Raw genomic sequence first — 23,746 nt, forward strand, 5'->3', positions numbered from 1 at the left:
GCATTTTCTAGAGTGAGGATTATCTTTACCCCTACCCTCAACATAACAGTTTTACAGGACATGTGAAATACTGCTTATATGATATAACATCCATATCAGTTTTGCAAGCGGTTTTGATGAAAATGCATTAACAAACTAAAGGAACTATAAGCACAGAAAACAAGGGCAGAATCTAACATTGTATTGTAGGTGTTCATCCAATTGCTTCAGTAATGCTGAGTGGTACCTGGTGAGTAAATGGCAACCCGGTCGATTCCCCGGTCTTCTGCTTGTAGTTGCCGTAAGAATACCCCAACAGAATCCGATATAGGCTTAAGTGTAAACTGGCACCGCTCACGTCGGGATGGAAGATTCACAGATATTACAGGTAACCCGTTTTGATAAACCACTGTAACGTCTGGGGGCAGGGAAGCAGACATTCGAAACAGATTACTTCAAGTATATCATGTAATTTTAAATAAACACTATTACTAAATTCATAAAGCAGAGGTTCCAGCAGCTGGTTCTAGGACTCATTGGGGGGAACTTAAAAGTTTGTGTGCAACAGCAATGCCATTCTCAAAAGCAAAAATTAAAAATGCCACATAGACTTTGCATGCAAAGTCTGATCTACAGAAAACAACACCAGTAACAAGCATCTGTCTTGTTATTCAATGGCCCATGTAAGATGCTTCAATATTTAGGCAAATAATTGTAACTTCTCTTTAAAAAAATACCAACACAAAAGGCACCCAGGAACAATAATAAACATTCATCTGTAACTTGGTCTTTGGCTGATTAAACCATCTATGGTCTTTTAAATGTGTTTGTAGGAGAGGGGTTATTGGTTGTTGTTGCTATTATGGTATTTTGTGTCTTAATTTTGTATTTTTATGCTGTAAACTGCCCTGTGATCTTCAGACGAAGGGTGGCGCATAAATTTAATAAGTAACAATAACATTCAGTGCCAGGAGCTTTCCGCCATTTAAGTGAAGAAATGATTCTTTTTGCATTTTAAAAAATCTCTCTATTGAAAATACCATGTTAGTAATGAAATTATAGAAATCTCACAATTCATTCTTAATGGCCGATTTTTTCTTGAACTCAGTTTTAACATGGTATTATTGGAAATAGCTTAATGTATCCCCAAGGTTTTAAAATACTTTTCTCTTTGGTTAGCATTTTAAACTCCCTCCCTCCCTCTCCCTCTCTCTGTAGTTTAAAAATGCGAGTTCACTACTAAGTAGAAAATCATTTCAAAAAAATTAGCATACTTAAAATAAATACAGAACAGTTCTGACTGCTGATCGGGTTCAACTATTTTTTGGTGGGGTAACAGCCATGTTTCAAGTGCCCAAGTGGACAGTGGGCAGGATACTTCAGGTTTCCCATCAGTATGACAGGTACACATTCTGTGACACTAGATAAAAACAAGGGGAAATATAAGCTCAATACACACAGCATCTAGCTGACTCTATCTTACAACAGCTCAAATAATTCAGTAACATTTTAACAATGGGGCAATGCCAGAGGTTTGAGTACATGATTCAGAGGCTACAGCTTCTGTTGGAGGTCTGTGAAGGGAGAGGGCGAAGGTGTTTTGTTTTTAAAAGAATTGTTCTGGTTAGCTGAAAATCTCACTGGCTTTTTGCCACACACAATGTTTCCGTATGACTCTGTAGACTCTACATTGACTTCAGAACTCCTTTGCAACATTCCCAGGACCAGATGACCCTCAGCCAGAAAGCTGGGAGAGGCTATTTTGAGCAACTACAGCTACAACTCCTCTTACGCAAATACAACTAAGGAAACTGGGGCAACAGCCGCCATGAATGTCTTTAGTCCGCAATTTACACATTTTAGGAGAGGACATGAACCCACAGCAAAGAAAACCAAAGCCTGTCGCTTTAAGACCACATATGTATACTAGCCATATTGGTTTCAAACTCAAACTAAGATGCAGGAAACGCTAAAGCTCTTTAAAGTATCAGTTGTGAAAGGTACATATGCAAAGCAAAGAAGAAAAAGGAATTTAAAAAAAGGAAAATGGAAGCGATACGTTTCAAGTTGGCTTTTGAAGCAAAAGTCCAAATGCATCATTCTGAATCTCTGCAAGAAGAATTCTGACTGACCTTCAAAGCATGGAGTTGACCTTGAAAAGGTAGCCCTAAACAAGGCTGGTAAGGCGACATGAAGTCAGCAAGAACAAAACAAACAATGGGAAAAGATCCTCTAATTTAAGAATGGACAAAAAGATAAAAAGGTAAGTGGCAAAGAAAATCACGTACCACTGCCTTCTTGCAACAAAGCAGTGCGAGAATCTTAGAGTAGGTAAAGGTATTTATTTTAACCAGCAAACCATTTCATCAAGTTTTGAAGTGCTTCTGCCTACAAGTGAACCTCATTTGCCACAACTTCTATGGGGGGGGGGGAATACTGAGGCTCACCACTGATTTTAAAAAATACCAATACAGACACACAATCTTTGAGCGTTGGGGTAGGAATCTTGTCTTGAACAAATTTATTTATTGTACTCACCATCAGAGGGCACTACAGTACTGCAATAGACCACTCTCATGGTCTGCCAAGGAGGAAGCCTTTGGTGCGCCTAGCAAAGGAAAACAGGAAGGAAAGATTTATTAAGAGAAACAGCAAGTGCTAGGTTATTTCAGATGACCCATGCCAGGACACCAATCTAGCAACATCCTACTGTAGGGAAGACAATGAACTGGTAGGACCTTTCAGGAGAAATACTTCTTGTTGCCATCTGTCATTCAGTATGGATACAGTTCACGAGCCAATTCCCATACCTTACAATTTTTTGCTCATCTGAATTTAAAGCCAGGGTGTGGAGGGAGAGAATGGAATTGTTTGCAAGTCACAAAATCTTTTTAAAGTACTATAAGCAGGGGGTTTTTCGAGCTGGAACTCACCAGAACTTAGTTCCAGCACCTCTCAGGTGGGTGCCATTTCCATTCTAAGAGAACAAGGGAGGCGTTCATGGTGAGTTCTGGCACCTCATTTTCTAGAAAAATAGCCCTGATAGGAATTAATTTCCATTTTAAGCCAAGGGCGTGAGTGTGCTAACAGGCTGCAAAAAGATTCAAAATGCAAAACATTATCTAAGAAAGAAGCACAGCAAGAAGAGTGAATCGCCAGCACCCAGAATCAAAGTACATCTTTTAGGAATCCCAGCAGAAACAACTAAAAACATTTTGGTACATTTTATACAAGCAAACTGGCAGAAGCAGAGACAGAGGAAAATGTTTGCGGGCTGAAAGAGTAACTACGTTAGGGAACGCTTAAGCAGGACTCCTTAGATATATTGGTTAATCCACACCAATTGCACATTTCTGCTTGAACTGCTTATTCAAACAACCCCATACAACAACAGAATTCAAATACAATTCCACGTAAAACCTGCTGCATCTGTTTCACGCTTAACTTATTTAATTAGGAAATCTGAATTTCATTCTGATGGAGCCATAATGGCACAATTACTGAATACGCCCACAAATGGCGGTTAATAAATTAATTTTAAAATCTTTTTATGGTCATGGCCATCTACTTACTGCAAAATGCATGGACAATATTGCTAAACCCTGACCTTCAGCCATTGCAATCTAAATCTTCATATAAAATTTTAAAAGCCTAACTATTCTATGAAGCTTACAGCTGCACTTTTATCTTAAACTTCTCCATGCAGCAGTGAGGCTCCTTTTGAAAAGTGCTTACTTGCAAATAAGGGTATTTAGGACTACGGCTTTTAAATTTCTAAATTAAATTATTAATAGAAGCCATTAGTTTTCAGGAGCTTCGCAGTGTGTTAAGCCCATACCTATAGCATCTCTAACGTCTTGTTCAGTGTGAAAAAGAAAAGGTGACTTGGAATATGGTAGCTGATATTTACCCTGAAACAGTACATTGTCAAATATCTGTGATATGTTATTCTCTCTGAAGTAAGGGCATACAATAGATGGGGCTACTTCCACAACTGCGGGTAAGGGAATGCAGTTTTCCTAATCTCAGAAATAGCATTGCAATCTTGAATAGACTACTCGGATGAGCAGCTTGCTACAGAGGGGACTGCAGCAACATCTGCACTGACTCAGCCTGGAGGTCCTTAAGAGAAAAGGATGGCTCATTACTTGAGTTGCCAGCGAACATCCTCTTGTTGCTCTGCATTAAGGTAGGAATCAATTTATTCAGAGGACACCAGCTAGCTACTTGGAAAGAACAATTTCCTCTTCCATTTCCTAAGTACAATGCTGTATATAGAGGAGATTGCTCCAATATGCTGTAATTACCATGCTAAAAGGTAAAGGTAAAGGGACCCCTGACCATTAGGTCCAGTCGTGACCGACTCTGGGGTTGCGGTGCTCATCTCGCTTTACTGGCCGAGGGAGCCGGCGTTTGTCCGCAGACAGTTTTTCCAGGTCATGTGGCCAGCATGACTAAGCCGCTTCTGGCGAACCAGAGCAGTGCACGGAAACGCGTTTACCTTCCCGCTGGAGCAGTACCAATTTATCTACTTGCACTTTGATGTGCTTTCAAACTGCTAGGTTGGCAGGAGCAGGGACCAAGCAACGGGAGCTCACCCCGTCACGGGGATTCGAACCGCCGACCTTCTGATCAGCAAGTCCTAGGTTCTGTTGTTTAACCCACAGCGCCACCCGCGTCCCTAACTACCATGCTACCACACATCAAATGGCTTCACTGAACTACCCAAACTGACACGTTTCCTGTACGTTAACTTATCTTCTACCATGCTATGTTGCCTCATACATTTTAGAATGGATGCTAGTGGGGGTGGTTCTGTATTGCACTGCATTGCTGTACTTTCCAGCACTGGTTTTTCTAAATCTTTTTTATTAATGGACCACTGCCACCAACACCAGCATCAGCATACCTGCAGATATATGGGTTGGCAAACATGTAGATATTTCCTTCAAGAAGTTCGCTATTATTGCTGGGTAGGGGACATAGGAAGCTACCTTATACTGAGCCAGACCATTGGCCTGTCTAGCAGAGTAATGTGTCTTCACTGATTGACAGTAGCTCTCAGGGTCTCTGACAGGAGACATTCCCAGCCCTCCCTGGAGATGCTGGGGATTGAATCAGGCCCCTTCAGGATGCTCTACCACTGAGTAATGGGCCCTGCCCCCCAAACAGCTGGTTGGTACTCATTGCTGCGTCTCCAATCCCTCAATGCACAACCAACTGTTTGCTGTTGGAATGAGTGTGGAACCGTAGATACTCTTTCATACGTGATGGTTGGTTTGTTGACAATTGGCTTTCTGCACTGCGTAGGAGACATCCCAAGTGGAAACAACTGACAGGGGTTCATTCGCATGATATCACTATATATGGGACAAGGTCCCCTTCAGATGTAAATTTGTGAAGTTCTATAACCATGAGGGGTGGCACCCTGAAATATTGTATTCAGGCTACTGATGGAACCACACTCTGCCTCAATTTTATAAAATCTCAATTTCTTTGAACTAAACCTTTTGGTATTTGCTCCAAATTTTGCTTCAGCCCATTTTGCAGAAGACCTATAAGGTTAAATACAAAAAAGGGTATGTATCTGTACAAGATCGGCCACTGAAGGCTATCATGTTAAAAGTCGTTGGATATAGTCCTAAATTTCATAACTACTCAAACAATCCATACATACTTTCAAATGTCTAGTTTGTCCATACTACACAACTGCGATCCAGCTTGATTTATATTACAGTATATTCACTGCTACAGCTTCTGTTATAGTAATGCAATAGCTAATATGATGCTCGTGCAAGGTGGATCTAGAAATAACAGACACTCCTATTCCGTCTGGACTGGAGTTTCAGATTTAAAATAGCACGGGTCTGAAATGATCTCCTATGTGAAGGCAAAAAGTTGATCCCTCCATCTTGCTACCTCCCTTTCATTTGATTAACATGCATTCTCGACAAAGTTATTGCTACTTATTTCCAGTAATCTTCCTTGCTACACTTATTTGCTCTGTTGGAATATCTGAAACTGCCTGAACGGGCTCTTCTCTATCCATGCAGTTTTGCAGCTGTTATCCCAACTAGCCTAGAGCCTCTGCTTAGGTACATATGTTTGCCTGATGGAAACAGGGAGGCAGAATCATTAATTCTCTCTCCACCTGGGTTCATATACCCGTAAACTAGATTGAGGCTGTGGCACCTGCTTTCCTATAAAATGTTATTAAGAAGAGAAAAGATTGAAGCTATGCATGTGATCAGCATATATAGCTGTTGATATCTAACTGTTGGTCACTTATTGCAACATGGTACAACAGGTCCTGTTTTGAAAACAGCAGTACAGTGGTACCTTGGTTTAAGCACAGCTTAGTTTATGAACAACTTGGATTAAGAACACTGCAAACCCGGAAGTAGGTGTTTTGGTTTGTGAACTTTAAGAACTCTTTGGTTTAAGAACGGACTTCCAGAACGGATTAAGTTCGTAAACCAAGGTACCACTGTAGTACAGTAAGATGTAATCAAGGGACTTGAGATGCAATGCACGTCTGTTATCAGGTCAATTTATGCTACACCTTCACAGAAATGATCCAATCTCCATTTTTCTTTTCTTACTTAACAGCAATAAGGCCACTTCCTGGAAGAAACAGCACGTTTCTTCACTACAGTGTTACTCAAAGAAACATGAGGAAGTTCTTCTGATGGTGGCTCAGTATACAAGGCACCATACTATCAAGATAATAATAATAATAATAATAATAATAATAATAATAATAATAATATCTTTATTGTCATTGCCCCCTTCAGGGACAATGAAATTACTTGACTGCTCCATAAAAACACTAATTAATCAATACAGTATAATACAGCAAGGGAGATTAGATGACTTTCAAAGTCCGGGCTTCCCATTCAGGGCCGAGATCGCTCTGGAGAAGAAGCTGTTCTTAAGACGGCTCGTTCTTGTCTTCATCGTCCTGTATCTCCATCCCGACGGCAAGAGCTCGAAGAGACAGTGACCAGGATGCGATGGATCTTTTACTATGTCCAGTGCCTTCCTATGGCACCTTGTGGCATAAATCTGCTCTAAGGTGGAGAGTGGGCAGCCAACAATGCTCTCTGCTGCCTTAACAACCCTGCACAACCCCATCCTGTCCTGGGAATTCACCTGGGAACAATATGTAACCCAGGCATGATATGAGGCCACCATCTTACTGAAGTTGGGAAGCACATGAATGCCACTTTGGGTTCCATGGCGGAAGAAAGTTGAAATATAAATATAAGAAAATTAATAAATAAATCCACTCTGAGGTCTTTGGAAAAGGAGTGGGATACAAGTGTGATAAACAGCAAGGAATTTTTAAAAATCTATCTTGTATCCCAAAGGGTTTGAGCATCCTGCACAGATACTTAAAATTTCAAACACTAAACAATGGGGTATCTTCCCCATCCACAGATAGGGTGCTGCTGAACATGAGAATGCCAGAATTTCCATGCAGGATGTCACCATAAAAGTCTATTTAATCTAGCCTTACACAGAGGTGCAGGTTAGTTTAATCAGTCTTCTACAGTGGTCAGTCAGGTGTCTCGAGAGAGTCCACAAGCAGATCAAGATAGATAAATCCATCTCATTTATTCCCACCCTCTTTGTTTTATAGCAAATTTGCACCCTGCTTTTCACACAAAAATGTCCAGTGTGTCTGAAATAAAATACACAGTATCAAAAGCAATCAAATGCAGAGCAAATGCCAACAGTAACAAAAACTAGGTGCAGACAGAAAAGGCATATAATGCAGGCTAATTAAATAAAATTTGAAAACATCTGCCAGGACAGATGAGTTTTCAAAAGGTAGTGGACAATCATTAGAGGATGACAGAGAGCTCTCTTGTGGAAAAGTTTCACAGGCTGGGAGCAAACATAGAGAAGGCTATCTCCTGCATCTCTTTTTTTTTTTTTTTTTAAAGCAATTTATTAAATTTTACAATAAAAATAAGCATAATAAACAATGTAACATTCATCTTAACATATTTTCACATTTTCTTTGGACTTCCTCACATCTCCCGCTCCCACTTTCATCGTTATAACATTTTGTCAGCAATTTATCATCTTATTTAAATTCTTATATCCCTTCTATATTTCATAATCTTATAATTCTCAAAAGGAGCTAAATTTCACAGTCTTACTTATTTTCTTAAAAACCTCTAAATTTAGTGGTGCTCAGTTATTTTGATCTAGCATCTTGTTTAGCATTCACTCAAATTACAATACTTTTGTAAATAGTTCTTAAATTTCTTCCAGTCCTCCTCAATCCTCTCTTCTCCCAGGTCACGGATTCTGCCAGTCATTTCAGCCAATTCCATGTAGTCTATCAGTTGTATCTGCCATTCTTCCAGTGTGGGTAGATCTTGAGTTTTCCAATGTTTTGCAAGAAGTATCCTTGCTGCTGTTGTTGCATACATAAAGAATGTCTGGTCCTTCTTTGCCACCCCTTGGCCGACAATACCCAAAAGGAAAGCCTCTGGTTTCTTAGTGAAGGTATATTTAAATACCTTTTTCAGTTCATTATAAATCATTTCCCAGAACGCCTTCACTTTAGGGCAAGTCCACCAGAGGTGGAAGAACGTTCCCTCACACTCTTTGCATTTCCAACACTTATTATCAGACAGGTGGTAGATTTTGGCAAGTTTGACTGGGGTCATATACCATCTATAAATCATTTTCATTACATTTTCTTTCAGAGCGTTACATGCAGTAAATTTCAATCCATTGCTCCACAACCTCTCCCAGTCCTCAAACATAATATTATGCCCAATGTCCTGTGCCCACCTTATCATAGCCGATTTAACCGTTTCATCTTGTGTATTCCATTTCAACAGCAAGTTATACATCTTTGAAAGTACCTTAATCTTTGGTTCTAACAATTCTGTTTCTAATTTCGATTTCTCCACCTGGAACCCTAGTTTCTTATCATTTTTAAAAACTTCTTTAATCTGAGCGTAATGTAACCAATCTCGCACCTTGTCTTTCATTTTCTCCAAACTCTGCAATTTCCAATTGTCTCCATCCTTTTCTAGTATTTCCCAATATTTTGGCCATTTAGCCTCCATATTGGGTCTTTTTCGGGCCTTGGCTTCCAAAGGTGAAAGCCACCTTGGTGTTTTATTTTCCAGCAAGTCTTTATATTTTGTCCAGACATTAAACAATGATTTTCTGACAATATGGTTCTTAAAGGCCTTATTTGCTTTAACCTTGTCATACCATAAATATGCATGCCATCCAAAAGCATTGTTAAACCCTTCCAGATCCAACACATCAGTGTCCTCAAGAAGTAGCCAGTCTTTTAGCCAGCAGAACGCTGCGGCTTCATAATACAACTTTAAGTCTGGCAGGGCAAAGCCCCCTCTTTGTTTTGCATCAGTTAATATCTTAAACTTAATTCTGGGCTTTTTGCCCTGCCAGACAAACTTAGAAATGTCTCTCTGCCACTTCTGAAAGCACCCCGTTTTGTCCAAGACCTGAAGTGTTTGAAATAAAAACAACATCCTTGGCAATACATTCATCTTGATAGCAGCAATTCGGCCTAACAAAGAAAGTTTCAATTTTGACCAACTATCTAGGTCTCTCTTAATTTCTGTCCAGCATTTTTCATAATTGTCCTTAAATAGACTTAGATTTTTTGCTGTTATGTTTACCCCTAGTGTCAGGGAACTGCCATCGGAAGGAAGGGAAGTGAAAGGGCTCACACAGGTTGGGAGAGACTCAGCAGCTGAAGAGGGAACCAGTAGGGGGAGAGGAGCTGGGCTGAGGGAAAGGGAGCTGGAGGGATGGCTCAGAGACACTTCCAGCGAAAACAGTGGGGAGGTTTCAGGACCTCCTGTAGGGACACCCACTCCTCGCCGGAAACTGTCACGCAGAGAGTCCAGAAGACGTGTTTCCGTTAAGGAGCTTTTATGTTGGAAGCGATTCCGAAAGCAACCACTGTCGGAATCTGCCAGCGACTGACGGAGCCATGTTTAAGGGGCTCCGTTACAGACAGAGGTTTGCAAACTTGACCAAACTCTGAGGGACTAGGATTTTACACACAAGCAGCTCATCGTCCCATCACACCTAGGTATTTTACTTTTTTAACCACATTAAGTTCCGTCTCATTCTGAAACCGTTCTGACTCTGTATCAGTCAAATTTTTCCCCAAAACCTTAGTTTTCTGTTTATTTAGTTTAAATCCAGCCACCCGACCAAAATCATTAATCAGTTGTAATACTCTTTTCGTACTGGGCTCTGGCTTCTGCAGGGTCAAAACCAGGTCATCTGCAGGCTATCTCCTGCATCTCATTACTAGAGATGCCTCAGAAACTGATGGGGTACACAAAATAGCATCCTTAACAGAAGTGCAGGTTCCTATGGGAGGAGACAGCCCTTTAGCTATCCAAAACAATTTGCGGCTTTAAAAGTTAACAACCAGCACCTTGAGCTGAGTCTGGAAATGGATTCACACCAGTTGCTACTGTAACAGTTACTGCAGAACTGCAGTAGCAGCAAGTTGAGCAAGGTGGTTTCCTAGCACTTTAGCAGCAGACCCATGTGGAGAAATCTTTATAGTAGTCGGAAGTGAAGGTAAACAACTACAACCACGTCATTTGACACCTTGATCGAACCTATTTTGTCTAAAAGCAGGCACAGGCAGTATAGCAATCTTGTGTTGGGCAAAGCCATTCCCTTACGCCAGGGGTCAGCAAGGTTTATCTTGCCCGGGCCGGATTGGTCCCGTGGAGATCCCTCCGTGGGCCGGATCATGTGTGTGCGCATGAGTGTGCCCACTCCCTGGTGTTTTTCGGCGTCTGCAAGTGTGCAGACACAATTTCTGTCACTGCAGAAGCAAGTCCCCGCGCTGAGCTGTGCCAGTTTAGTGCAGCGCGTGAGTGGGTAAGTGGGTTCGGGGGCAGATCGTGGGCCAGTCAAACGACCTCCACGAGCTGCTTCCGGCCCATGGGCCTTAGGTTGCTGACCCCTGTCTTACGCAGACAGAAGCATCTAGCAACCATGCTGCCACTTACCATGCTGCTATCGTGAATGAACACCGAAGAAGCTCAATTGTGCCCCAAATGTTAAAGCAGCAAGGTTTCAAGCAATTTTATGCAAAGCAACAATGAAGTGGAAGGACTGGAACAGCAGCGTGGGTATAGCAGACTCCCCAAATCAATCCTTTGCCTTTGGCATATGAGAGGAACATGAGATTAGGGCTCTATGCATGGCACACAGCAAGGAAAGTTTGACCAAGTTTTCTGATTTCTCTCCTCAGCTGTTTTATTTTAAAGACCAAGTGTAATGATAAAAAAAGTGCTGTACTAGGGGTTGTACTAGAAGACTTCCAGGTAAAGTTCTAGCCATGAAACATCTAGAATACGGGCTTAACAGACAACTATGCTGCATGAGAGAAAGTTTAGGATTCAAGCCTAGTAGCATATTTGTGAGCCACGGCTAATGCAAATTTGATTAAATAAGTTAATAGTGCAGCAACTATAAACACTGAGATAAATGAATCCATAACCCTTGAGTGCTGCTCCTGGTCTCCCCGGGCCACTATGCCATACAAAGCAGACTCCAATTTATAAAAGCATCAGTGCTCTCTCATCTAAAGAGTGCTAAGCAATTTTAGTTTCTGATCTTAAGGGTAACAGAACGTAACACCTGCTACCCAACAAGAATTCAGCAGAATAATGAAGCTTTGGACCAAATAAAACTCAGCGCACATTCCAGACTTCATTGATTATTGTCAGGGAACTGACATCGGAGCTAGAGGCGGAGGGAAGGCTCTCAAATGATGCTGGAGAAGGGCCCAGCAGGGAGAGAGGCAGCTCAGCAGATGGGGAAGCAAATCAGCGCAACACCAGGGATAAAGGGGGGCAGATGGGGGAATCGGCGAGGGGGCTCCAGGACTCTTCACCAGACACCAGTGGGGAGAGCACGGGTCCTCTGCTACCCACGCCCTCCCTGCGCAGAAGACTTCCGCGCAGGGAGAGTAGGAGGAGACTTGGCGTCAAACAGGTTTTATGCTGGAAAAGGTTTAAGAAACGCCCACTGACGGATTCTGCTAGCGACTGAAACAGCCACAAAGTGAAGGGCTGTCCAGACAGAAAAGGTTTAACAGGGCAACCTAGCCAGGAGTGGCGGCAACTTACGCACGAGCAACCCCTTTATTTATTACAGCAATCCGTCAGTCACTGACATTGCTTGTGCGCAGCGACAGGCAGGCAGCATAATGAGCCAAACCGGAGAAGCCGGCGCCACGGAGGGAGCAGCTGGAGTGCAAAATCTGGTGGAGAGGAACCGAGATTTGGAACAGCATGTGGCTCTTCTGACGGCGTGGTTGGAAGAAAGGCGGGCTCAAGATGCACAGGTCAGACCCACCCCCGTAGCAAGGAAGGTACCGGGACTGGTACACAAGTTTGGGGGGAAGCCCCAGGACTACAACGCGTTCCAAACGGAAATAGAGTACGCTTTGGAACTGCAGCATAAGGATTTTGCGGACGATGGGGAGAGGGTGGCCTATATTGTCGGGCATCTGCAGGATGGGGCCAGGGAATGGATCAGGCCCCTAATGGCAACGCAAAATGCCGCCTTGAAAGACCTGAGGAAATTCTTCCAGGCGATGGATGCGATGTATTCCAGTGATGTGCAGCAAAGTGTGACTCGGCGGGAACTGATGGGGTGCAAACAGGGGAACCAGTCAGTTAGAGACTACTGGTCGTGCTTTGCCATGTTAGTCCACCGACTCGGGTGGGAATTGGACTCTGAACCCATTCAAATGTTGTTTGAGGAGGGGTTGTCCCCAACGGTGAAGGACGAGCTTTCCCGCGCGCCACGCCCGCAGTCGATGGATCAGCTGACCAAGGCTGTGCTTGCGATTGGCGTAAGACAGGAAGCGCGGGCTCAGGAGAAGCGCGAAGGGAGAGGGGAACGTTGCCATGACTACCGCATTCCTGAAATACCGAGGCAGCCTTCCCCGCCGGTGGAGCCAATGGAAATAGATGGCGCGCACGCGCGGGGAGGTTTTAAACTCCAGTGAAGGTCGCAAGAGGGAGGGAAAGGATTGGAAAACCACCAAGAAGTGTTTCCTCTGCCAGCGGCCAGGACATTTTGCCAGGGTCTGCCCTCAAAGAAAAGCCTGGCAAGGGATGGTGGGAGCTGCTGGCGGTGAGGAGGAGGAGGGGGAAAAGGGGCAGGAGCAGGGAAACGCCAACGCTTGGCTGCCACTCAGCGGGCACAGCAGCCAGGCCAGCAACCAATAAAAGTGCCCCAGCCAGACCCCCCCCAGGGCGGCTATAGCCATAGAAGTGGTGCTAGAACTCCCGAATGGGCACCCAGTCAAGGTGAAGGGGCTGTTGGATTCAGGCAGTTCCTGCAATTTCTTCAGCAAGGACTTCGCCCTAGAGCACCAGCTCCACCTGCTGCCCCTGGATTTTCCCTTGCAAGTGACCACCATTGATGGCAGGGAGCTTCTGGGAGGGGAAGTGACGCACCAGACCCCACCAATGAGAATGAGGGTTTCCAGGCACACGGAAACCATTGCCTTTCACGTAGCCACACTGGCAGGACCCCCAATAATATTAGGGATGAGCTGGCTGGCACTACATGATCCAGTAGTGGCATGGCATCAGCGGACGGTCACCTTTGGGTCAGCTTACTGCTTGGAACACTGTCTGGGGGGGAAACCCCAAGGATGATCGTGGCCAGGGTGGCTGGGATAGCTGTGGAGCTGAAAGGGGAGGTGCCACCACAATATGCTGACCTGCAGGAGGTCTTCAGTGAGAAGGAGGCGGATAGACTACCCCCCATAGGCCCTTTGACTGCCAAATCAACTTGCTCCCAGGGGCGCAGCTGCCGGTGGGTAAACTGTATGCCATGTCGGACAGGGAGATGAAGGAGTTGCGGGAATTTATTGACAAGAACCTGAAAAGAGGTTTCATAAGAGAATCAAAGGCGGTGGGGGGCAGTCCGGTGTTCTTTGTGGACAAAAAAGATACTAATCAACCCAGGCTCGTTGTGGACTACCGGGGCGTCAATTTGGGGTCAGAACCCGTGACCTTCCCAATGCCCAGGATTGAAGACATTTTAACACGGGTGAGGCAGGGGAAAATTTTTACCAAGCTGGACCTCAGGGGAGCATACAATTTGATTAGGATGAGGGAGGGGGACGAATGGAAGACCACAATGTTCACACCCCTGGGGGCCTTTGAGTACTTAGCTATGCCATTTGGATTACAGTCGGGCTCCGCCTGCTTTCAAGCTTTCATGCACCACGTGTTGGGGTCCCTGCTGTACAAGAACTGCGTAGCCTTCTTGGACGACGTCTTAATCTATTCAGACAATGAGAAGCAACATGTCAGAGACGTCAGGGAAGTGCTAAAGAGACTGCAGAAGCACCAGTTGTGGGTCAAGCTGGAAAAATGTCAGTTTCACGCCAGAGAAGTCGAGTTTCTGGGGTACAAGTTGTCAGACAAAGGCCTAGCTATGGACCCAAGCAAGGTGCAGGCGGTGCTGGAATGGAAGGCCCCCAAAACCCGGAAGGACGTGCAGAGGTTCCTAGGGTTCAGCAACTTCTACAGGAAGTTCATCAAGAACTTCGCCCACTTGACAGCGCCCATCACAGATTGTCTCAGTAGCAAAAAGTTCGTCTGGACAGAAAGTGCCCAGCAATCCTTTTAAAGACTGAAGAAGGCGTTCGCTTCGGAAGAGCAGCTCCTGCACGTTGATCTGGAGAAACCCATGAGGCTAGAGACCGACGCGTCCGACAGAGCCATTGGGGCGGTTCTTTTGCAGCCAGGGAGGAGCAAGCAGGAATGGAAGCCGTGTGCCTTTTTCTCGAGGAAGCTGAGCAAGTCGGAGCAAAACTATACGGTGTATGACCGCGAACTGCTTGCGATCTATGCGGCATTTTGCCGATGGAGACATCTGCTAATAGGGGTGCAGCACAAGATCCAGGTTTGTACTGATCACAAGAACTTGGAATACTGGAGGACCGCACGAGTACTCAACCAGAGACAGATTCGATGGGCACAGGAGTTCTCCAAGTTTTCCTTCGAGATCCGATATGTGCCAGGAGAGGAAAACGTAAGAGCAGATGCTCTCTCCCGGAAGCCGGAGTACATGGAAGGAGAGGGACCGGCGGAGATACGACACGTGATCCCCGAGGACCGATGGGTGGGGGGGGAGCCTTGGTTGGGAAACGAGAACTGGCCGGGCTTACTAGAAACGACGTGTTCGCTCAAACTAAAATCCGGGAACTCCAAGATGGGAGAGAAAACCATGGGGGGTTTGAGGAAAAGGAAGGGGTGCTGTACTATAAGGGGGCGCTGTATGTACCGGGGGAGACCCTGAGGGGGAAGGTACTCAAACAACTCCACGACAACCCCACAGCTGGGCACTTTGGACAGCACAAAACCATGCTGCTCGTCACCAGGCAGTTCTGGTGGCCAAGGGTGAGGGAGGATGTACGGGAATATGTACGGGGGTGCGACCACTGCCAAAGGGCAAAGGGGGAGAGGGCTGCCCCCGCAGGGTTACTGGAACCCTTACCCACGCCGGGAAGACCCTGGGAGGTGGTGTCCATTGATTTTATGACAGATTTGCCCAAGTCCAGGGGGAAGACAGCAGTCATGGTAGTAGTCGATCTACTGACGAAGATGTGCCATTTCATAGCTTGCTCACATGCGGTGACAGCAGAGGAGACAGCCAAGTTGTTTGTGGATCACATCTTCAGGTTGCATGGGGCTCCCTCGAGGGTAATTTCGGATCGCGGGAAACAATTTACTTCCCGGTTCTGGAGGAAGCTCATGAGGAAGCGGGTTTTGAATCCTCAGAGGATGGCGACAGCTCCTTCCGGGGATTCCCCACATCGTCGGCCGAGGAAAGGGACGAAGTTGGATCAAAAGGTCAGGCCGGGGGTGGAGGGGGTCCTGGGGGGGAGGTGGATGTCAGGGAACTGACATCGGAGCCAGAGGCGGAGGCAAGGCTCCCAAGCAATGCCCCTGAAGCCCTTTTTCCACCTTGGGCCTGGGGGCGGGCCCCATACTCCACCACAGCATATAAGGCTCCACGGAGGCCTCGGGACATCGCTGCTGCCGCTCTGCCTATGAGTCTTGGGGAGGACCGCTCCCCCTTGAAGCCCATTTTCCACCTTGGGCATGGGGGCGGGCCCCATACTCGCCTCCGCAGCTTATGGGGCTCCAGGGAGGCCTCGGGTGTGTGGGGTGGGGTGGGTGTTTAGTTGGGTGTGGGAATTTGTTTAATTTAATTATGTTGTGTTTGTAACTTTGTTTTTTGTTTTTATAGTTTTATTGTTCTGTTAGTTTGTTTTTTGTATAGGCTTTAATTTGATTTTAAGGGGAGGGGTCAGGGCTGCCTGGGAGTGGGTCCCAGCAAACAAAATGGCTGGGGCAGGTTCCACAGGGGGGGATGCACTCGGACAACCGATCTCAGTGATCACGGGTAGGAGGAGGAGTTACGCTAAGACCAGACCATGTCATTACCGAGGAAGCAGGCTTAGTCGTTGTTTGAGGACTATCCCTGCCTCCAGGTCTGGTCCTGACCGGAAGGATACTGGAATCAACAAGGGAAACCCACATGACCTGAAAGTGTTGCTGTGCAATGCCAGGTCAATGATGAATAAAACCTCTGCCATCCACGACCTGATTGTGGATGGAAGATTTGACCTGGCATGTGTGACAGAGACCTGGTTGGATGAAGCAGATGGGCCCGTCCTTGCCGCTGCTTGTCCACCAGGTTTCTCTTACGCACAGCAACCCAGGCCTTGTGGGCGGGGAGGGGGGGTTGCAGTGATTTTTAGGAAGTCATTAGTTTGCACCAGGCGTCCTATTGGAAAGACCCAGTTCTCTGAGTGCATGTTCTGGAAGTTGGGCAATAGGGGCAGTACAGGATTCCTATTGGTGTACCGACCTCCCCGCTGCACCAAGGATTCCCTGCCCGAGCTGCTTCAGGTCGTGGCGGATGTCCTCCTGGAGACACCTAGTTTGGTTGTCCTAGGGGACTTTAACATCCATGCCGACACGACCTTACAAGGGGCCGCTCGGGACTTCGTGGAAAGCATGGCCTCCATGGGGCTGTCCCTGAATAAGTCTGGCCCAACTCATAGCCACGGGCATGCCTTAGACCTGGTGTTCACCTCTATGGATGTTGGTGATCTGACATTAAGTAAAAGCGAAACCAAAGAAGTGCCATGGTCAGATCACTTCCTGGTGCAACTGGACTTCTCCGTGACCCTTCCCCTCTGCAGGGAGGCGGGACCGATTCAGATGGTCCGCCCCCGCCACTTAATGGATCCAAATGGTTTCCAGAGAGTGGTAGGGGATGTTTTATCCCATGTTGATGGCCTTTCAGCTGATTCCCTGGTGGCCCGCTGGAATGTGGAGTTAACCAGGGCTATTGACTGTTTGGCTCCAAAGCGCCCTCTCCGATTGCATGGAGTCCGGACAGCCCCGTGGTTTTCCACGGATCTGAGGGCAATGAAACAATCGCTGAGACGGCTGGAGCGCCGGTGGCGGATAACCCATTCCGAATCTGACCGGACACGGGTTAGAGCTCAATGTCGAGCCTACCAAGTGGCGATAGCGACGGCGAAGAAGACTTTCTTCACCGCCTCTATTGCATCTGCGGAAAACAGCAGCAGGAGACTCTTTCAGGTGGTTCGCAATTTAGCGGAACCACCTGCTCCATCAGGGCCCAGTAGCGGCCACATGATCTCCTGCAATGACTTTGCAAAGTTTTTTGCAGATAAAGTCGCTCAGATTCGAGAAGAGGTAGACTCCACCGTGGGAGCAGGGCCGGGGCGGGAGAGTGCTAGAGTCCTGTCTAGTCAAGTTGTGTGGGATCAATTCCAATCTGTTACCCCCGAGGATGTGGACAGGCTGCTTGGACGAGTGAAACCAACCACTTGCCTCCTTGATCCTTGCCCATCCTGGCTTATAAAAGCTAGCCGGGAAGGACTGGGCGATGGGCTTCGTGGGGTGGTGAATGCTTCCCTCCGTGAGGGAGCCTTCCCAGACCCGCTGAAAGAGGCGGTTATTAAACCGCTTCTTAAAAAACCATCTTTAGATGCGGCCACGATAGCCAACTATCGCCCAGTCTCAAATCTTCCATTCTTGGGCAAGGTGATTGAGCGAGTGGTTGCTGAACAACTCCAGGCACGCCTGGAAGAAGCGGACCATTTGGATCCCTTCCAGTCGGGATTCAGGCCTCATCATGGGACTGAAACTGCCTTGGTCGCACTGGTTGATGATCTCCGGCGGGCTAGGGACAAAGGTGAGAGCTGTTTCCTAGTTCTGCTGGATCTCTCAGCGGCGTTTGATACCATCGACCATAACATCCTTCTGGACCGTCTTGAGGGGTTGGGAGCTGGGGGCACTGTTATACAGTGGTTCCACTCCTTCCTCCTGGGCCGTGTTCAGAAAGTGGTGGGGGGGGATGAGTGTTCAGACCCCTGGGCCCTCACTTGTGGGGTGCCTCAGGGTTCTGTCCTCTCCCCCATGCTTTTCAACATCTACATGAAGCCGCTGGGAGAGATCATCAGGGGATTTGGGCTGGGTGTTCATCAGTATGCAGATGATACCCAGCTCTACCTCTCTTTCAAATCAGAACCAGTGAAGGCAGTGAAGGCCCTGTGTGAGTGCCTGGAGGCGGTTGGAGGTTGGATGGCGGCTAACAGATTGAGGTTGAATCCTGACAAGACAGAAGTACTGTTTTTGGGGGACAGGAGGCGGGCAGGTGTGGAGGATTCCCTGGTCCTGAATGGGGTAACTGTGCCCCTGAAGGACCAGGTGCGCAGCCTGGGAGTCATTTTGGACTCACAGCTGTCCATGGAGGCACAGGTCAAATCTGTGTCCAGGGCAGCTGTTTACCAGCTCCATCTGGTACGCAGGCTGAGACCCTATCTGCCTGCGGACTGCCTCGCCAGAGTGGTGCATGCTCTGGTTATCTCCCGCTTGGATTACTGCAATGCGCTCTACGTGGGGCTACCTTTGAAGGTGACCCGGAAACTACAACTAATCCAGAACGCGGCAGCTAGACTGGTGACTGGGAGCGGCCGCAGAGACCACATAACACCGGTCTTGAAAGACCTACATTGGCTCCCAGTACGTTTCCGAGCACAATTCAAAGTGTTGGTGCTGACCTTTAAAGCCCTAAACGGCCTTGGTCCAGTATATCTGAAGGAGCGTCTCCTCCCCCATCGTTCTACCCGGACACTGAGGTCCAGCACTGAGGGCCTTCTGGCGGTTCCCTCACTGCGAGAAGCCAAGTTACAGGGAACCAGGCAGAGGGCCTTCTCGGTAGTGGCGCCTTCCCTGTGGAACACCCTCCCACCAGATGTCAAAGAGAACAACAACTACCAGGCTTTTAGAAGACATCTGAAGGCAGCCCTGTTTCGGGAAGCTTTTAATGTTTGATGTATTATAGTATTTTAATATTCTTTTGGAAGCCGCCCAGAGTGGCCGGGGAAGCCCAGCCAGATGGGCGGGGTATAAATAATAAATTATTATTATTATTATTATTATTATTATTATTATGGAGAAGGGCCCAGCAGGGAGAGAGGCAGCTCATCAGCTGGAGAAGGAAATCAGCGTAACACCAGGGATAAAGGGGGGCAGATGGGGGAATCGGCGAGGGGGCTCCAGGACTCCTCGCCGGAGACCAGCGGGGAAAGCACGGGTCCTCCGCTACCCACACCCTCCCTGCGCAGAAGACTTCCGTGCGGGGAGAGTAGGAGGAGAGTTGGCGTCAAACAGCTTTTATGCTGGAAAAGGTTTAAGAAACGCCCAATGACGGATTCTGCTAGCGACTGAAACAGCCACAAAGTGAAGGGCTGTCCAGACAGAAAAGGTTTAACAGGGCAACCTAGCCAGGAGTGGCGGCAACTTACGCACGAGCAACCCCTATATTTATTACAATTATGTTTCACAACTATTCATTCAATGACATTTAGTTAATAGCCAGAATGTTCTGGCATCAATTCAGGAAGCAATACTAAATAATTACACCCAGATTTCAATTGAAGGCATGTGTTTACCTTTAAGAGCATCTGGTAACAGATCCATAGGGATAAGGAGGGTTTCATCAGTTTGAGAACATGCACAAGCTGTAAGAGTTTGGAAGTTTTATTTCCTCACTATCTGATTATGGATACTTGGCAGATAAGGTTCATGCACAGAGGCCCATTAAGAGCTCAATGGTCCCACCTAGGGTCTCTGGGTTTCATCCTAATGGTAAAAACAGCTTATCTCCTACCTCACCTCTCACTGTCACAGTGGTAATGCCAATAGGCATTTTAAAAGTCAGAGCACACAAGAAGCTTCCACAATTCAACCTCCACCCCATAGACTAGAGTAATGTTTGTAATCTAGATAGAATGTATCGGTCAGCATTTTAAACAGGATACCAACTACCAGTGTAGCTGGTATTGATTTAATTACCACCATCTTTTCTTTTTTGATCAATGACTCCATTCTGACATAGTGTTTTGTCCATTGCTTGTTCCCCCTTAACCATAGTGAAGTGTTAACATTTGAATAGCTGCTGCATAGTTAAGGATGGGGTGCAAATCTGGATATGAAAGCTTTGTTTGGAATGGGTTTGCAACCCACTGTTTGCATTATTCGTAGCAAAATCTTGCTTCAATACAGAATGAACCATCATTTCCCTACCTTCCTAACCTCTTTGCCTGCATGATGAAAAGCAGTTTTCATGGGCATTTCCATAGTACACAATCCCTTAGTAGGGTTTAACTCTTAGCTCAGCATATAGTTTCTCTGCACATTCAGGCTCTTAATAAGGGCTTAGGCTACCAAACATGGCTACATATGATGTCTATACTGGTCCAATATATGCCAATTACATTCGCTTCTACCCAGTTTAGGTAGCCTATTCTAGATAATTTCTGGTCAGCTAAGTTCTACCTTTCTAAATTCAATGATAATAAAGGGTAAAGGTAAAGGGACCCCTGACCATTAGGTCCAGTCGTGACCGATTCCGGGGTTGCAGCGCTCATCTCGCTTTATTGGCTGAGGGAGCCGGTGTACAGCTTCCGGGTCATGTGGCCAGCATGACCAAGCTGCTTCTGGCGAACCAGAGCAACGCACAGAAACGCCGTTTACCTTCCCGCCAGAGCAGTACCTATTTATCTACTTGCACTTCATGCTTTCGAACTGCTAGGTTGGCAGGAGCAGGGATCAAGCAACGGGAGCTCACCCCATTGCAGAGATTCGAACAGCCGACCTTCTGATCGGCAAGTCCTAGGCTCTGTGGTTTAACCCACAGCGCAACCCGCATCCCTCAATGATAATAGATTCATGGAATTTCTCAGATGTGTTTGTGAACACATGAAGACACACACAGAACAGGAACAGCAATCATTCCCCCCACAAAAGTAAGAAATCCAAATAACAGATTAAATTTCTGCACTTCAAGCTAACAGAATATTCCATACAGACACAACCTTACACACCTCTAATTTCCTGTCTTACAGTAAAGTCTAGCACTGGGACACTTAATTAATTGAATACTGAAGCTCTGGAGCTAGGTGTTCAGCTCCTATTTTCTGTGTGGGGAAATTAAAAGCTTTTTACATCATTATGCTGCAGGTCCCTCAAAAACGAATCCAGTCACGTCTGAACCAGAGTCAAGGCAATTAGCTGCCTATGGCTGAAAAGACAAATCTTGCTTCCAGCTCTGCACTGTGAAATAAAAATCCATTTTTGGCTCTGACATACAAGCACCTCCAAACCTGTTGGCCACAATCCCAGTAACATTACAGGAGTGCTGCAAGCTTTCCTAAAGCAATCTCAGTGCCTTTGGCTGTCAAATTAGTGATGGACTAAACCTGCATGTCATCTCAGCCTCTGCTTTCCTCCACCCGTGCTCCTTCCCACTCTTTAAGCAATCATATATTCTACAGCAAATGACAGAATTACAGAATAACCAAATTAGAAGGTTTACAGAAATGTGACGATAACTACACATTTACTAGGAAACTATATTCGCTTGAATGGGAGCAAAGTCTGAAGACAAGGCAGCTACATCTTCGGTTTGGATAGTTCTCATATACAGTATTGCAGGATATAAATAACCAGCGGGAGAGAATAAGCAGGTATCAGAAACTTAAGTTGTTCTTGCCCCCTTGAGCTCTGGTGAGGAAACAATGCATTTGCTCCGATGGCTGCAATAGCTTTTCTGAGAAAGCATGAATGCAGAAAGAGAAAAGAATGAAAATATATGCAAGCAAAGCCATTCTAAGCGAACGAGGGAGGTGTTCATAGTGAGTTCCGGCACCTCTTTTTCTAGAAAAATAACATTAGAAATAGAGATAGAGAGGTGCCATAACTGTGTTCCAGTGAGTCCCAGCTGAAAAAAGTGTTGGCGAGTTCTCTCTCTCTCTCTCTCTCTCTAAATATTTTCAGAGAGGGAGAGAGATGCCAATATTGGGGCACACCAGTCTAAGACTGATTATGTACCAGGGCAGCAACATTGGACAATTAGTCCCACTATAATCTTGAATATCAATTTTATTCCTGTGTTAAAGAACATTAATTACAGTTCTTTTTAAAGATCAAGCTTTTTGTTGCAAAGAACTAATCAATATGCAGCTTGGTGGATGGCCTTTTTTGGCTTCCAGTCTCAGAAAAATATATTTAGAGTCCATTTCAATGATCTGCTGAGCAGATTCTACATTGCAAGGGCATAAACCTATTGAGGTGCTATTTCTTCTCTTTCTTTTAATTTAGGTAATTTATAATGCAAAACTTTCTGTAATATATACCATGCATATTTTTATGCTTTAAATTTAAATGAGTTTCAGGCATATTTTATTTTGCTGACCTTTGTCTTACTATGGAAAATAGACTAATTCAATAAATTCCATTATATGGGTGTTGTGGCATGCGTATATATGTGCGTGTACATATATTTTAAGTGAGCATGGGCAACTTGTGGCCTTCAAGATGTTGCTGGACTCCCAGCCAATATGATGAGGGACAATTGGAACTGTCACCCAGCAACATCTCAGGGCCACAGGTTTCCCCATCCCCAAGTACTCTCCTTTCTACACAACAGCAGCCATAAGAATTTGGGTGACAACTTTTTCCCAAGCTTACCCAAGCTGTGCACTGGAGCCTAGCATCTTCCTTGTTTGCAATCTGTCTGAATAATGACTCTGCCTTGCGCCTTTTCCTGGCCATCATAACTCTGTCTACTGCAGCTAGGGCATATGTTTTAGATAGCAAAACATTCTTGACATACCAGTGTCTTTACAGTACAGCAAACAAACAATCCTTTTGGTTAAAGTTATAGCCATGGTTCACTACTTAGGTCAAGCTCATGGACTGGTGGGAGACCCAGAGGTCGGAAACTGTATCTGGGATTCCTTATATATTGTAATTCTTGGTTCATTCTGATCGGTTTGCAGGGCATTTAGATGATATTGCATCAAAGCAAGAGTGATCATACACTTTCCAGTACATTTTCCTCATCTCAAAATGCTAGATCTTTGAGGGTTGTGGGGTTGTTGTGCAAGACCAAAATATGGGCAGTCTGGAAGTGCCCACAGATTAGTCTGCATGTAAAAGAATAGATGGAAACAAACCAGAGAATTTGGACACCACCTCTGCTGATGTTCATTCTCGGGAGGCAGGCATTAAAGAGCTCTTTGCCTGCCTCACTCCCTCTGTCTATCTATCTCTCTCTCTCACACACACCCCTCACTGTGGCAACATGATGC

General features: G+C 45.8%; 1 protein-coding gene across 2 annotated transcripts in view; it reads right to left on the bottom strand.

The window, feature by feature from the left end:
- The window catches only part of MCU (mitochondrial calcium uniporter), a 94,642-nt gene that overhangs the window by 13,834 nt on the left and 57,062 nt on the right, over window positions 1-23,746 (bottom strand). For both annotated transcript variants that reach the window (XM_081004758.1, XM_081004759.1), the window contains exons 2-3: window positions 2,518-2,587; window positions 227-397 (exon numbers count right to left, since the gene is read on the bottom strand). In XM_081004758.1, coding sequence (XP_080860884.1) covers window positions 227-397; window positions 2,518-2,587 — 241 coding nt within the window. The remainder of the gene's footprint in view (window positions 1-226; window positions 398-2,517; window positions 2,588-23,746) is intronic.

This window comes from Podarcis pityusensis (genome assembly GCF_964106645.2).
Source record: "Podarcis pityusensis genome assembly, chromosome: 5".
NCBI lineage: Eukaryota > Metazoa > Chordata > Lepidosauria > Squamata > Lacertidae > Podarcis > Podarcis pityusensis.